Raw genomic sequence first — 13,272 nt, 5'->3', positions numbered from 1 at the left:
AATAAAATGACCTAAATAATGATAACCAATATTTTGGCTGATTTGTTGGCTGATATTTGTCAAAAACTACAGCAGAATTTGAAGACGGCACGCGCTTTCTACGCATCTTCAAACGAACAAGGTGTTCTATAAATAGAGCTCCTTCTTTCATTCTGAAATCATCTATTCTTTGAGTTTTCTCTCATCCTATATCATTTGAGTTCTTAGTTTTATAATATTTGTGATGTGTTTTGTTCACCTGTAATTAAGAGAGCTGTACACCGTAAAATATTATAATGTAATTCATTTCATTTTGTCCGTGGTTTTTACCATAATAATTTTTAGGGGTTTTCTACGTAAATCTCGTTGTTCAGTTTATTTTTTATTTTCATATTTATTATTTCAAATTACCGCATATGAGACCAACAATTTCATCACACAGAGAGGGCTTATCTTGAGCGTCGCATGTGGATGTTTCCGCGTGCTTCATCCTCGGCCATTAGAGGCCGATGAAACCAGTGGGCAAGGAAGCATCTACATAGGGCATGGTCTAAGAGAGATAATGAAATTTAAATTGTACAAATAATTGGTTATTATAAAGTTTAATATGTGATGAGATAGAAAATTTATTTCGGTATATTGTAGAGCTTCTAGATTTACTTCTTAAATATATTCACAATTATCATATTAAATTAAATCAAATAAAGGAGCATGAGATAACAACAAATTAGGAGAATATGTCACGAATCTTTATCTGTGAAACGAGTCAACCCTACTGATATTCACAATAAAAAGTAATATTTTTAGCATAAAAAGTAATACTTTTAGCATAAAAAGTAATAATTTTTATAGATGACCCAAATAAGAGATCTGTCTCACAAAATCCGACCCGTGAGATCATTTCACCCAAGTTTTTACCACATATTAGTTATATTTTAAAATAAACACAATTATATTATATATTTTGATTTTTTGAAAAATACTTAAAATTTTAAAACTACAACGGCTACCGCACCTGTCTGTCTTCATTCTATATCTTCTAAATATTCACTTTCCCTCCCAAATATAAATTTGAAAATGCAATCCGTGCAAATTTTACGATTTCCGAAAAATGGAAAAATAAAATTCCTAAGCAATTGAAGCTGCTGCAATCATGGATTTTGACGGCCATGAATCCTGCTTCGGCCACGCTCTACTCCCTGCGCTGGTGTCTCTGTCACCGTTCGCTTCATCTGCATCGCCTTTCCCACGGCGGCTCCTAAGCCGCTTCAAACAGCCCCATAAACCGGTGAGGGCGAAAAGGCAGCTAGCTTGGTTGTCTCTGCAAGGCCGGCTTGTGGGAGCCGATGAAGCGAGCTCGGCTAAGGCCATCGACAAAAAAGGAGTATTCAGTGATGAAGAAGCAGAGACTTGGGATTTTTTCACCCCGATTCAGCGGGTTTTGATAGTTGCCGTTGTTGCAGCTGCCGCTACGAATTCGAAGAAGAACCGGCAGATTTTCGAGCTGCGAAAATCTGTTGAACTTACGGTCAGTTAATTACCGCGGCCTTTTCATTACTTGATTGTTTTATTTGAGAAAAAAGTAACTGACGTTTGAGTTTCTTAATTGATATGGGATTAATTTATTAAATGCTCATTTAAGCTGGTTTAATTTAATTCACTAACATTTGGTTTTGGAAACATTGGTTGTGGGTTATAGTAATCGGGCAGAATAATGAAGTTTCTTTTCATTTACATCACTTATTTATGCCTTGAATATTCTCAAATCAATACAAAGGGTACTTTTTGAAGTTTAATTTAATAAAGCCCTAGATCATATAATGATTCCATTGGAAGTAAAGCGTGTTGACATATATTATTCTGGATGGATTCTTCTTTTGAAACTCAAAATTTCGAATGTAGTTTAATATTACAATTTTTTGTCCCTGATTAATATGACAGGACCAAGTGCTCTCAAGCATGCAACATAAGCTGGACTGTCTTTGTAAGGAAATTGATTATTTCAAGGATCAGCCTGAAATTGTGGTCTCTAATGATTACTCGTATCCGATCCCTAATGATTATTTGGTAAAACCTATTAGAAAAATTGTTTTTTTTTACTCCTTATTGTTGTGCTGGTGATTAAAATGTTTTTTTTCCCAGGTTAATGCCCCAACTAAAGAAATAAATGGGGATGATGTATTCAAGTACAAAATGCCACTTCTCAGTGAGGTCGGACCCGAGGAACGTCGTATGTCTGATTTGTCAGATTGGGCTCCCAGTGTTACTTCTTCTGTGGATGTTAAGGTATCTGATGCTAGGAGAATCTTGCTAAGTTTTCAGTTTAAGAATTCTGAAAGTGTTTGAAGCAGTAAGGATGAAATAAGTCCCTTTTACGCCAATTTGTCTTGGAATAGAAACAAATCCCTCTTTTGCTTCAAGAATGTCCCGAGAAACAACTTTTGTTCCAAATATGTATTTATTTGGTATGAGAGTGTTGGGTGGGCTAATAAAGTAACTTGCACATAAAATAGTTGGATGCTTCAGCAAATAACCAAACTATCAATAACCTGCAAATGGAATGTGAAGAGAAGGATGTCATCATCAAGGAACTCTCTACTATTCTTCACAAGTCTGAAGCTTTTGGCTCAAAGGTACCTGCTTCCACTGTTTTAGCCGTGAAAGTGTGTCAATTTTTTAAGTCATTGAGTGCACTTTATCTGCTGTTAACAGAGAATTTCAGAATTGGAAGATATCATTTGCAGGAAGAATATGATCATCAACAAACTTAGAAAAGACACGTTGATTCTTGAACAAAAGGTATAAGTATTGTCATCAAGTTTGTTTAGTTTAAATAGTAGTTGCGTTTCACTTCTCTTGATACAAAATTACTCAACATAAATCTAAATTACTTAATAAGAGCACTAGATATTTTCTGTCGAGTGAATTCTTTTTCATATGAGATTGTAATCATAATTACGGATGAACTGAACAGGTTTTAACTCAGATGTTGTCTATTTAATGTCATTCCACTTTACGAATTCCATGGTGATGATCCTACGCAGGTGGTTAGCTTAACGAGGCTTCGAAGACCCTCATTCACAGCACCAAGTTCAAATGTAGAGCACCTTCCAATCATGGCAGATAATGTGCTTTATGACATAGATAGCACAACTAGTGCTTCATCTTCTGATTCTGACAGTAACTCTCTTGAAAAGACAAACAAAGTCCCATCCTTGAAAAGGCCAGAAATCTCTGTTCGGATTAGCAAAAAAGATACAAATGAAGACCTAAAAAATAATCAAGTCCAGAGCTCTACTGTTATAGGGCAGCAGCATCAGAGATTGCAGAAAACGAGCTCATTGAATCAAACACATAATTCAGTTCTATCCTTGAAACCAAAGCGAGTAACACATGCTAGTAGAGAAAAGAGAAGCAGGGGCCTCCTTCCAAACTCAAGGACGTAGCAGCACATAAGAGATTGGTTTACTTAGTATTTTCAGTTAGATTTCATGGCTATATCTTAGGCATCTGTAGATGAAAATTTGAATTATGAACATGGCTAGTGACTGCCGTTAAGATTCTCAATATTTCTTTTTGAAATTTTATCTGCAAAGCCTAAAGAAATCTTGTGGCACTTTGAGTTATTGGTGTTATGCTACATCATTCTTGAATATTTATGCAGATTGACATCATTTTAGTTTAGTAGAAATTTAAGTTCTTTAACAGAAGGTGGCTGTTTTGGTTGTAGATTCACAAATTTTAAATATGATTTATCAAGAGCAGGTCCTATTCTTATATACTAATATGGGTAAAATGTTGGAGGTTGTCACTATCCTTGTTATAAAAACAAACCCTTTTATTTGCAACTAGTGAGATTTGGATTTAAAAAACCCAACTTCTCGAGTATTTATTTAGTTGAGCTTTTCTGAAACTTTTTGTTTTCTTCAAAAAAGTGCTGTGCTTGACATTTGGTTTCTTAAATACAAGTAATGAAAGCTTAAATTTTAGAGTAAATTAAGGCCACAGGGCCAACACTATATATAAGATGTATTTTTATATTCAACACCACATTCTATATAGTTTAGAACAATCATATATTCTAATCATCACGAACTGTGTCAAGTAATACATATGTGCTATAAAGATCTGTATGTGTGTACGACAGTGAAGAGCAAAAAGGAGGGGAAAAAAGCAGCCAACAATAAAGAGAAAGCCACAATGTATAGCGGTAGCACGAAAGAGACCCTAAGGCCAGATAGAGTCATTCATATCAGTCTGATCCATAACCATGTCCATGTTAAAAAGGGACCTGGCAGCCCGACGAGATTGTGTGTTCCCAGACGAGGGAGATGCATTTTCTGGCGACGACAATTGCCGCATATGCATGTGTACAACTTCTGCCTGTGCAAAGGCCAATTGAGTCTGCAGTGAATCAATCTGTTGTTGTAAAGAAGATATGGCTCCTACGCAGCCGTAAACTGGATCCCTTATCCTCGCATTTGCTTCGTAAACCATGGAACTAACAGCATCGGCTCTTTGATCCTCTGGCAATTCCTGCAAGTTCCAAATTCAGTCACATTTTCATGTTTCCTGGATACCATGCCATACATGATACAACCTCCTTCGCGGTTTTCAAACTCATTGAGTCTAACTAATGTAAAATCTTCATTCTATCCCAGCTACGACCGAAGCTTAATAAAATGATAAGCAAGACAAATATTTTAAAATGTTCTAAATCACAAATTAAAAGAGGCGAAGTTACAAGTTTTATCTTTTAGTCGAACATTGAAAAATCAGAGAAAGATACAGTGAAAAGTGGTGTCAATTGGTCCTGGAGCACGCCTTTACTATTGATTCTTTGACCAAAGCTATATATGTTGTGTATCCAATCAGCTAAAGGAGAAGACTGAACCTTTACCAAGTGAGAAGCGTACTGCTTTATCTTTGATAATAGATCGTGAACATTATTTGATCTTAATTGTAGAACAGAACAACTTATGTTTTTAATAACTTTTTACATAAATTATATGTTGAAATAGGGATATTAACCTGCAGCATCTTGTTGACATTGCTGGCACCAAACACCTTATGAACACTAGCAAACTTGTGAGGTTCATCGGCTGGAAAATAAGGCGCGAACACGCAATCCTGCCCACATCTCCGCCGCAGAAGCTTGCACGCTGCGCATGGGCACGCCGCCCCTTGTTTTCTACTGCCATCCTTCATTTCATTTACTTCTATATGTATCATGTATATATGTATTCACAGCATTCTTTATATTTACTTTAACTCGCAGGTTAGATTAGAGATGAGGGAAGGAGTTGAACTTGTTTGGGGGTTTTATATTTGAATATATGGATATGCATGCATGCTTTATGTAAATTCTTGGATAGGTCCTACCACAGAAGGAGCTTTTGATTTTGGTGGGGAAAAGTGTTGTTCTTTCTTACTTTTTGTCCCAAGGGACTTTTATCTTATTGTGCCACAAATATTTTGAATATTTTTTTTAGTATTATATAATATGCAATTAGCAGATGTATGTGGAAAATGACAAAAACTTTTGTGATACGGTCTCACGGGTCGTATTTGTGAGACGAATCTCTTATTTGGATCATCCATGAAAAAAAATTATTTTTTATGCTAAGAGTATTATTTTTTATTGTGAATATCGGTAATGTTGACCCGTCTCACATATTAAAATTCGTGAGACAGTCTCATATGATACACATTCGTGGAAAATTGAATAATTATCTCGCAATCTCATATTTTTTAAAAATGAAAATGAATATATATATATATATATATTTATATATATATATATAGATTAATATCAAAATTTACTTTAAATAAATAAAGGAATGTCCAGAGCGTAAATATTGTATCGATGAATGCCATTTTCACATTGTATCCATTGAAGGAAAAATAAAAAGTCAATATTTCACGCCAAATAATTTTTGTTTTTTTTAACAAAAAAAAAAAGAATCACTTAAATCAAACGAAACGGCCTTTTTTTATTGTGAATATGGGTAGGGTTGACCCGTCTCACAGATTAAGATCCGTGAGACGGTCTCACATTAGACTTACTCTTTTAGGGTTTAGGAAATGCAATGACATTAAAAAAATGACAAATCATCCGATTTTAATCTTTTTCCACGTGACATCAACGAAACGCTACCATGACATGGACATGACATTTATACATATAATATTACATCATCGGATTAAAAAAAAAAACTAATATTACCGAGAGTTGAAAACTTGAAATATACAAAACTAAAACTGACCAAAATCGTAAAATTTAGAAGATTAGGTCTCTTGTGAGACGGTCTCACAAATCTTTATATGTGAGACGGGTCAACCCTATCGATATTCACAATAAAAAATAACACTCTTAGCATAAAAAGTAATATTTTTTCATGGATTACCCAAGTAAGATATATGTCTCACAAAATACGACTCATGAGACCGTCTCACACAATTTTTTGCCTATTTGGAATACGGTTGGTGAATGTACAATTTCGATATGTTTCATCAACTCCAATAGATGAGTGTCATCTCAGTTGTGGACACAAAGATAAACACGATTGTGGACATCATCTCAAAACTATATATATATATTATTGCGAAAAGGTCAAAATGGGGAGTTCAAAATGGTAGTTGTAGAAGTTATATTACCGTTGAAGATTGATTGCATTGGACCGCACGAGACAAGGGAAGTAATGACGGTGCACACTAAATTTATTTTGTCGCTCACGCCTTTGTGGGATTATGGCCCTCCCTCCTTTTCTTGTGATGATAATCATTAATTTAATTCAATTTGTCCAATAACATTATCGAGAACTAAACTTTTTTTAGGGTGGAAATCCAATTTCTTTATTTTTTTAAAAAAAATGAAATTATTCATAAAATATATATTTTTTAAGATTACTTAAAGACTATTTGGTCGAAAAATCCATAATCTAATATACTTTTATAATAACTGATGAATTGGCTATCTATAATTATACTAATTATATTAAGCGTGAGCATTTTAGTGGTATGTGGTATAATTTTTTGGTTATTCGCACATATTACCCTATTTATTTTGATAATTTCAAATTTACCCAGGTGATATATTATTATCATTTACCGTTTGAAAATTTTAATAATCACCATATTAGATTTATTATCTAGTAATAGTGTACCAATTTTAATATAAAAATTTAATAAATCAAAAGCAAAAATTCAAAAAATTAAATAAATCATACAAACACGTAATGCGTGTATCGAAATACCAGTTATCTGATGGCCTCACCGTGCTAGTGAAACTTGTAGATTAATCTAATCTGTTGGTAAAGTAGCGAACATAAGCTTTAAAGAATCTCATTTCTATCCATTGGCATGCGACTACTCATTCATGCTTTCACTACATAAATATAATGGAAAAAAAATCAAATTGGGGAATTTAGAATTAGTAGTTTGTCCCTTGAAGGAAAATATATCGATTTTATCGTCTTGTCCGTAGTTTTTACACAATAATTTTAGAAATTTTTCACGTAAATCTTAGTGTCATGTTTTATACTTTATTTTCATATTATTATCTCAAGTTAACGTACGTAGGACCAACAAAAAAATTTCCTTGAATTTTGCCTATTTTGGTTTTGATATTTTGTTATTATTGATCTGACGTTGAAAAATAATACGTCGAAAAACACCGATACTATATAGCTCCGCCAAAGTAGATTAAATTAAAAATAACATGTATGAATCACTTCTCATTTGAATCTGAGTCACAATTTAAATAATTTAATGCAACATTAAGGTCGACTAATATGTATTAAGCTTCGTTTTTAAAGATTGTGGTTTTTGAAACCACAAAGATTTCACTATTAACGCCATTGATATACATATATGAACATGAAATGAATTACGTCGAAGGAAAGATTGAAATTTGGATTAATATTTTCAAATAAATAAAACGTTTGGCATTTCCTTTTCGAAGAAAGATTACCAAAATTTATTCCTCGTGTGGGCCTGTGGCATTGTAATAAAGTTAAGTTATTACATGTATTAATATCGGATTATTGACCTCAAAGTGTGAAAATCTTTAAATTATGGTGTTTATAGTTGCAAATATTTTATTTTATTTTAAAAAAGAATAAGTAAATAGACTTTCTTAGTTGAGGTTTTTATAAAATTATTATTATTATAATTTTTTATTTCCTCTGATTGTCTATTTAATAATTAAGGATTTCTTGAGGTTAGATATGCAATTTGATGATGGGACATATCGAGAGACCATACAGTTTCTTGGCGAAATCTAACATATCTTAACCAAACCCTTCGTGTGAGCTCGACGTGCCCTCATATAGTATAGGGAGACTTACTTATTTTATAGTTTGAAGATAACAACATAACTTCGTTTGAGTGCTGGTGGAGTGAAGAAACACCGATGGTTTAATCGTGGATACAAGACACAATAGAATTATTTGAGTCGGATATTTTATATTTCAAATCTTGTATATCTAGCTAGATATGCCACCAGAAGGTCGTATTTCTTGCAGAGAATTTCTTAATTCTTCGAGAGCAACTATTTCTTGCTTGATAAATATTAACAGATAATTATGATATTAATGTATGGGCCATATGTGGTGGGCTTTCTTCCACATCCCACGAATAGACATTGACAATGACAGGCTAACGACTCCCACCCAGTTGTAGAAATGGAAGCCCAAGAGTTCAATGGGCTCATCATGCGGTTGGCCCGATGTCATTCACGTTGTCCTCTTTCACTTTAATTAACAATAAATCATTCGGTTTGTTTCACCCTATCCGTGTAGTCAGTACCTGCACGGGTAATGAACGGTCCGGATCACTCCACATGAGTGATCCGGACCCACCTCCATGTTAAAACAAAATAAAAAAATTGACTTGAAAAAATCCGAGCCGTTAGATCGACCTCTGCGAACAGTACCCACAGAGATAGGGTCGAGTTAACCGTTTCATAACTTCTGATAAAACTAGTAACCAATAGACTGTAGCCACATCATCGGTGACCTGTTTGATATTTTCTTGATTGGGATGGCATAATGAAATTTCTAGAAAATTCTTTGCCTTTTTCTGTTCTATGAGGCTTGATTCGATTTTTTTAATCATTCCATTTGTCACACTTTACAATTGTGCAGGAAAAAAAAATATCTTCTGAGGTACTTGTCACACTTTTCAATTAACGTGAAGAAAAGAATTATATATATTTTTTTAAAAATAAATAGTTTTTGAGACGAGCTCATAAATTTATTTTTGTTAAAGAAGATAATTCGAAAAAAATTTAAAATAATAAATAATATTTTTAACATTAATTTTTTTTTATTGATTAATTTAGAGATCTATCTTAAAAAATTGATTTGTGAAATTATTTCGTTGAATTTGGTTTTTGTTTTTATGATAAGTTATGAAATAAGTTAATATTTTAGGGCAAGTATTTGTGAAATAGTTTGGATGCAAAGAAAACTGCCACGTAAGTCGAAAAAGAAGATATTTTACTACCCAAACGCACTTTAAATAGCCATCGAAATATCTCCCGTTGTCACAAATCTTGGAACTTTGTGAACTTTCTACACGCATCCACCGGTCTCCCTCCTATGTCCACCGGCCCCTCCGCCGCCCTCGAAACGCCAACACTCGACTCCGAGTCCCCCACCCTATTGCGTCGAATAACATCGGAGGGGGGCTACGCCTTCGCCTCAATGGTCACTCGGGCGGCCGCCGGTGACGCTAGGGCGGCGGAGGCCGCCAAGGAGATGGCGTGGGAGCAGCTGCACTCTGGCCCGTGGCACGCTGTTGTCCCCATCTGGAGAGATGCTTATTCAATGGCGTGCCTCCACGTGGCGAAACACCATTACGCCGCAGGTGAATTGAAGCCTGCGCTCGGAGCGCTTGATATGGGGCTCATCATGGGTGGATTGACATTGAGAGGCGACTTGAATTTGTGCATTGAAAAAGTCAACGCTGCCTTCGGAGGGATTGGGGTTAGCGATAATCGTGAAGGGCGGCAAAATGGTCAGTGGTCTAAGGAATTCGACTTGGAGAAGGTGAGGTTCGTCCCCCTATTTGCTAATTTGTTGTTTCCTTTTTTTCCCAGGACTGGAAAGTGAAGATTATATAAAAAATAAAGTTTCGCTCACAGATGAGAACATCATTTTCGCTGGTAAAGAATTTGCATATACTAGGTTGTTCCTGTTTCGTGTTAGAGTTCGTTCTTGCATGTCATATCATACCTTCAGATCAGTGCTGTACAGTATTTGATTCTCAAACAGCGTGATCTGATGGTGATCAACGAGTCATAGCTCTTGGAATCCGAATGTCCGGATACTTTCCGGCTGCATTGCAATTCTGTGTAAAGGAATAGAAGTCATTCACATGCCGTTGCTTCGAAAAATAGAATTACATTTGATAGATCAGACATTAAACTCGGTTTTTTTAATGAAAAATTGATGATTTGCCACTTCATATCAAAATTTCTGGATGGGAGGAAAAGAAATATAAGCACTGGAATGTATTTAGAACTTGTTAGCTGAGTGATAGATTTGGACACAGCCGAAATCACCTTTTTTCTTTCTTTCTTTCTCATATAAAGAGAAAGCCATGTGGTAAATTTATATGCTCGTCATAGATTCAAAATGATAAAAGTGAACTTGCAGTTGTTGACATCTTCTTGCGTGTGAATATCGATATGCAGGTTCTTAGAGTATTACCTGTCAAATCACTTTCTTGTAAGGTAATGGAGAAAAAATCGGGCCTTTCCTTGGAAGGGTTCTTACGGGAACATCTTGTTCCTGGTTCTCCAGTGATACTCTGTGATTCCATGACCCATTGGCCGGCCATGAATAAGTGGAATGACACGAATTACCTTAAACAGGTTGCTGGTTTTCGTACAGTTCCAGTTGAGGTATCTTCAAAACTTTTGCTTGGTTGTTTAATTTCCCGTGAGAATTCCGTTGTCCCATTCAGCTTTGATTTGACCTGACTGAAGTCCCTAATTTTTATCAAGTCTTTCAACAATGGGTAATTGTGATGTTGCATTCTATAATGTCGAAATGGTAGGAAAAAGTAAGTTAGATTCGCTGTAAAACCAGTACATTATCTCATTTTGTTCTCTGGTTATCTCTTCTTCAGTGACCATTTTCCCCTTTGTGTTGAACCCTACAGGTAGGAAAAAACTATCTAAGCCAGGAGTGGAAGCAAGAATTAATCACATTTTCCGAGTTTCTTGAAAGGATTATATCCAATGAATACTGTTCTGCAAATGTGACATATTTAGCTCAGCACCAGTTGTTTGATCAGGTGTGTTTTATCATTTTTTTTGGTAAAACTGCATATGACGCCATAAAATCAATGTTACACCATCTTAAATATTTTTCACAACCGATTCCATTTTATCTGCAGATACAAGAACTGAAGCATGATATTGTTATACCTGACTATTGTTTTGCTGGTGGTGGGGAGATCAAGTCCGTTAATGCTTGGTTTGGTCCTCCTGGGACAGTGACTCCATTGCATCACGATCCACACCATAATATACTTGCTCAGGTATGGAAGGTGTAGTCCTTAATGCTGATTTGGTATTGCTGAGTCTGTACCTTTCACCAAAGCAGACCTATACTTGTTTCCTGTTCTGGATTGCTGAGCTGTATTTTTGCGGAGGATGAAGGCTGGGATATAAGGTGGACACGATCTTGCCTTCTCTCCATGTAGGCTGTGTTTGTTTTCGTTAGTTGAGAGGGTTGTCGGTAGATTTATTGAAAAATACCAAGAACATGTACACTTTGTTCTTTTTGTGTTGGAAAGTGTTTTGTGATTCATGATAGTTACTGCTCTAGGCTATTGTAAGCACACTCAAATCCATCGTTCGTGTATACATATGGTTTTATATTTCTTGTTTCTCTTTATAATCAGAGATTGTGTATCCTTCTCTACAGGTTGTCGGGAAAAAGTACGTGCGACTATACCCTGCTTCAATTTCTGAAGAGCTTTATCCTCACTCCGAATCCATGCTCAGCAATTCCAGTCAGGTGGCCTGCTTGATCCTACCGCCCTGCTCGCACGTCTAGTTTTCCTCAGTGATCTGCTATTTTTATCAACCTATCGTGTATTCATTTCCTTTTCTTTTTATTAAAAGTTTGTATTGTTTGTTCCCTCGAAAAGTGAATTTCTTTTCTGTAGGTTGATATAGATGACATCGACGAGCAAGAGTTTCCAAAGGTGTTGGATCTTGACTTTATTGATTGCATATTAGAGGAAGGTGAAATGCTATACATTCCCCCAAAATGGTGGCACTACGTGCGGTCTCTAACCACTAGTTTTTCTGTTAGCTTTTGGTGGAGCAACATGGTAGATGAGTGATTCGGTACCTCGATATTTTCCACTCCCTTCTTTTCTCGTTCATTGTCGTTATGGGTAGCCGTTTGTGTTGCTAAAGAACATTTGTTTCGTGAATTGAAAGAACTAGTGTAGTTTTTTGGGGCTTGAGTATTGGACTTTAGTCCAATTGATTCCTCTGTACGTAACATGCATTTTGCTTCTTCAGGTTTGAATTAAAATTACTCGTTCTCTGCTTTTTTTTTTTAAATCAAATGTTTAACCATATACACCATCGGCTCGTGTTGATGTATAAATAACTAAATTTAAATTTGAGAAGTTTCTATTTTACCTTTTGAGGAAAATTTTAGAGTGATGAATTTTATTTATTTTCAACGGATTAAATTGGTTGTTTAAAGGTGGTCTTAATTAATAATGTATAAATGTCGTCATATTAGCACATAAAATCACGACTGAACTATTGTTATTAACAGTGTTCTAAAAAGCACATTTAAACGCGTTTAAGTTTGGAGTTCGATAAAAACTTTCCGTTTCGGAGAAAAGCGGAAAAAATTTTGATCTAATTAAGTGTAATTAAAACATTTAATTAAGTGTGCTTAAGTATAATTAATCATATTTCTTTATTTTTAAATTTTTTAATTTTGAAAGTATGTTTTTTTTTTTTAAAAAATAAATTAAATTTATAATTTAGATGTTTATATTTTAATTTTAATTATGACTAAACGTGTTTGATAATGATTTGACAAATATTTAGCAATTTTTAATGTAGTTTAGTTGCAAAAATAAATAAACATTGTAATTTTGAGATTTTTATATTTTTATAAATATGCGAATTAATGTATGAGACTTAAATTCATCATATTTATGTATAATTTTATCAATTTGTTGGTTTGAGATAATTACAATTACACTAAAGATAAAAAAAAGCTTTATCACGCTTAAACTCGTGCTAAT

The 13,272-nt window shown here is 34.6% G+C and overlaps 3 protein-coding genes across 6 annotated transcripts; 2 read left to right on the top strand and 1 right to left on the bottom strand.

The window, feature by feature from the left end:
• The first annotated feature begins 1,034 nt into the window (after nucleotides 1–1,034).
• Nucleotides 1,035–3,663, top strand: LOC140809026 (uncharacterized). Its single transcript, XM_073166480.1, has 6 exons — nucleotides 1,035–1,507; nucleotides 1,921–2,046; nucleotides 2,122–2,265; nucleotides 2,493–2,612; nucleotides 2,692–2,778; nucleotides 3,024–3,663. Exons 1-6 carry the CDS (start codon nucleotides 1,133–1,135, stop codon nucleotides 3,423–3,425), a joined length of 1,254 nt encoding a protein of 417 aa, XP_073022581.1. The 5' UTR covers nucleotides 1,035–1,132; the 3' UTR covers nucleotides 3,426–3,663.
• Nucleotides 3,664–3,988: 325 nt separating this feature from the next.
• On the bottom strand, nucleotides 3,989–5,285 carry LOC140809027 (LOB domain-containing protein 4-like). Its single transcript, XM_073166481.1, has 2 exons — nucleotides 5,011–5,285; nucleotides 3,989–4,515 (listed from the first exon to the last, which is right to left on the bottom strand). The coding sequence occupies exons 1-2, from the start codon at nucleotides 5,209–5,211 to the stop codon at nucleotides 4,207–4,209; spliced, it is 510 nt and encodes a 169-aa protein (XP_073022582.1). The 5' UTR covers nucleotides 5,212–5,285; the 3' UTR covers nucleotides 3,989–4,206.
• Nucleotides 5,286–9,540: 4,255 nt separating this feature from the next.
• On the top strand, nucleotides 9,541–12,561 carry LOC140810175 (lysine-specific demethylase JMJ30). 4 transcript variants are annotated; one of them, XR_012113249.1, is made up of 6 exons: nucleotides 9,541–10,031; nucleotides 10,679–10,888; nucleotides 11,149–11,283; nucleotides 11,386–11,663; nucleotides 11,919–12,011; nucleotides 12,163–12,271. XR_012113249.1 is itself a non-coding variant. In XM_073168039.1 (6 exons), exons 1-6 carry the CDS (start codon nucleotides 9,582–9,584, stop codon nucleotides 12,340–12,342), a joined length of 1,212 nt encoding a protein of 403 aa, XP_073024140.1. In that variant the 5' UTR covers nucleotides 9,541–9,581; the 3' UTR covers nucleotides 12,343–12,561. The 4 variants fall into 4 exon arrangements, 2 of the variants coding, with proteins under 2 accessions (XP_073024140.1, XP_073024141.1); XM_073168039.1 differs by having other exon boundaries at nucleotides 11,386–11,529; nucleotides 12,163–12,561; XR_012113250.1 differs by lacking the exon at nucleotides 12,163–12,271 and having other exon boundaries at nucleotides 11,386–11,690.
• The last annotated feature ends 711 nt before the right edge of the window (nucleotides 12,562–13,272 follow it).

Source organism: Primulina eburnea, chromosome 13 (assembly GCF_022965805.1).
Source record: "Primulina eburnea isolate SZY01 chromosome 13, ASM2296580v1, whole genome shotgun sequence".
NCBI lineage: Eukaryota > Viridiplantae > Streptophyta > Magnoliopsida > Lamiales > Gesneriaceae > Primulina > Primulina eburnea.
This window is presented reverse-complemented; position numbering and strand designations above follow the sequence as displayed.

Coding starts and splice junctions, on each gene's coding strand:
- LOC140810175 (XM_073168039.1), top strand. CDS start 9,582: ATGTCCACCGGCCCCTCCGCCGCCCTCGAAACGCCAACACTCGACTCC. Junction 10,032..10,678: donor AGGAATTCGACTTGGAGAAG/GTGAGGTTCGTC, acceptor ATCGATATGCAG/GTTCTTAGAGTATTACCTGT. Junction 11,530..11,918: donor ACCATAATATACTTGCTCAG/GTATGGAAGGTG, acceptor CCTTCTCTACAG/GTTGTCGGGAAAAAGTACGT.
- LOC140809027 (XM_073166481.1), bottom strand. CDS start 5,211: ATGATACATATAGAAGTAAATGAAATGAAGGATGGCAGTAGAAAACAA. Junction 4,516..5,010: donor ATGTCAACAAGATGCTGCAG/GTTAATATCCCT, acceptor TGGAACTTGCAG/GAATTGCCAGAGGATCAAAG.
- LOC140809026 (XM_073166480.1), top strand. CDS start 1,133: ATGGATTTTGACGGCCATGAATCCTGCTTCGGCCACGCTCTACTCCCT. Junction 1,508..1,920: donor GAAAATCTGTTGAACTTACG/GTCAGTTAATTA, acceptor TTAATATGACAG/GACCAAGTGCTCTCAAGCAT. Junction 2,779..3,023: donor CGTTGATTCTTGAACAAAAG/GTATAAGTATTG, acceptor GATCCTACGCAG/GTGGTTAGCTTAACGAGGCT.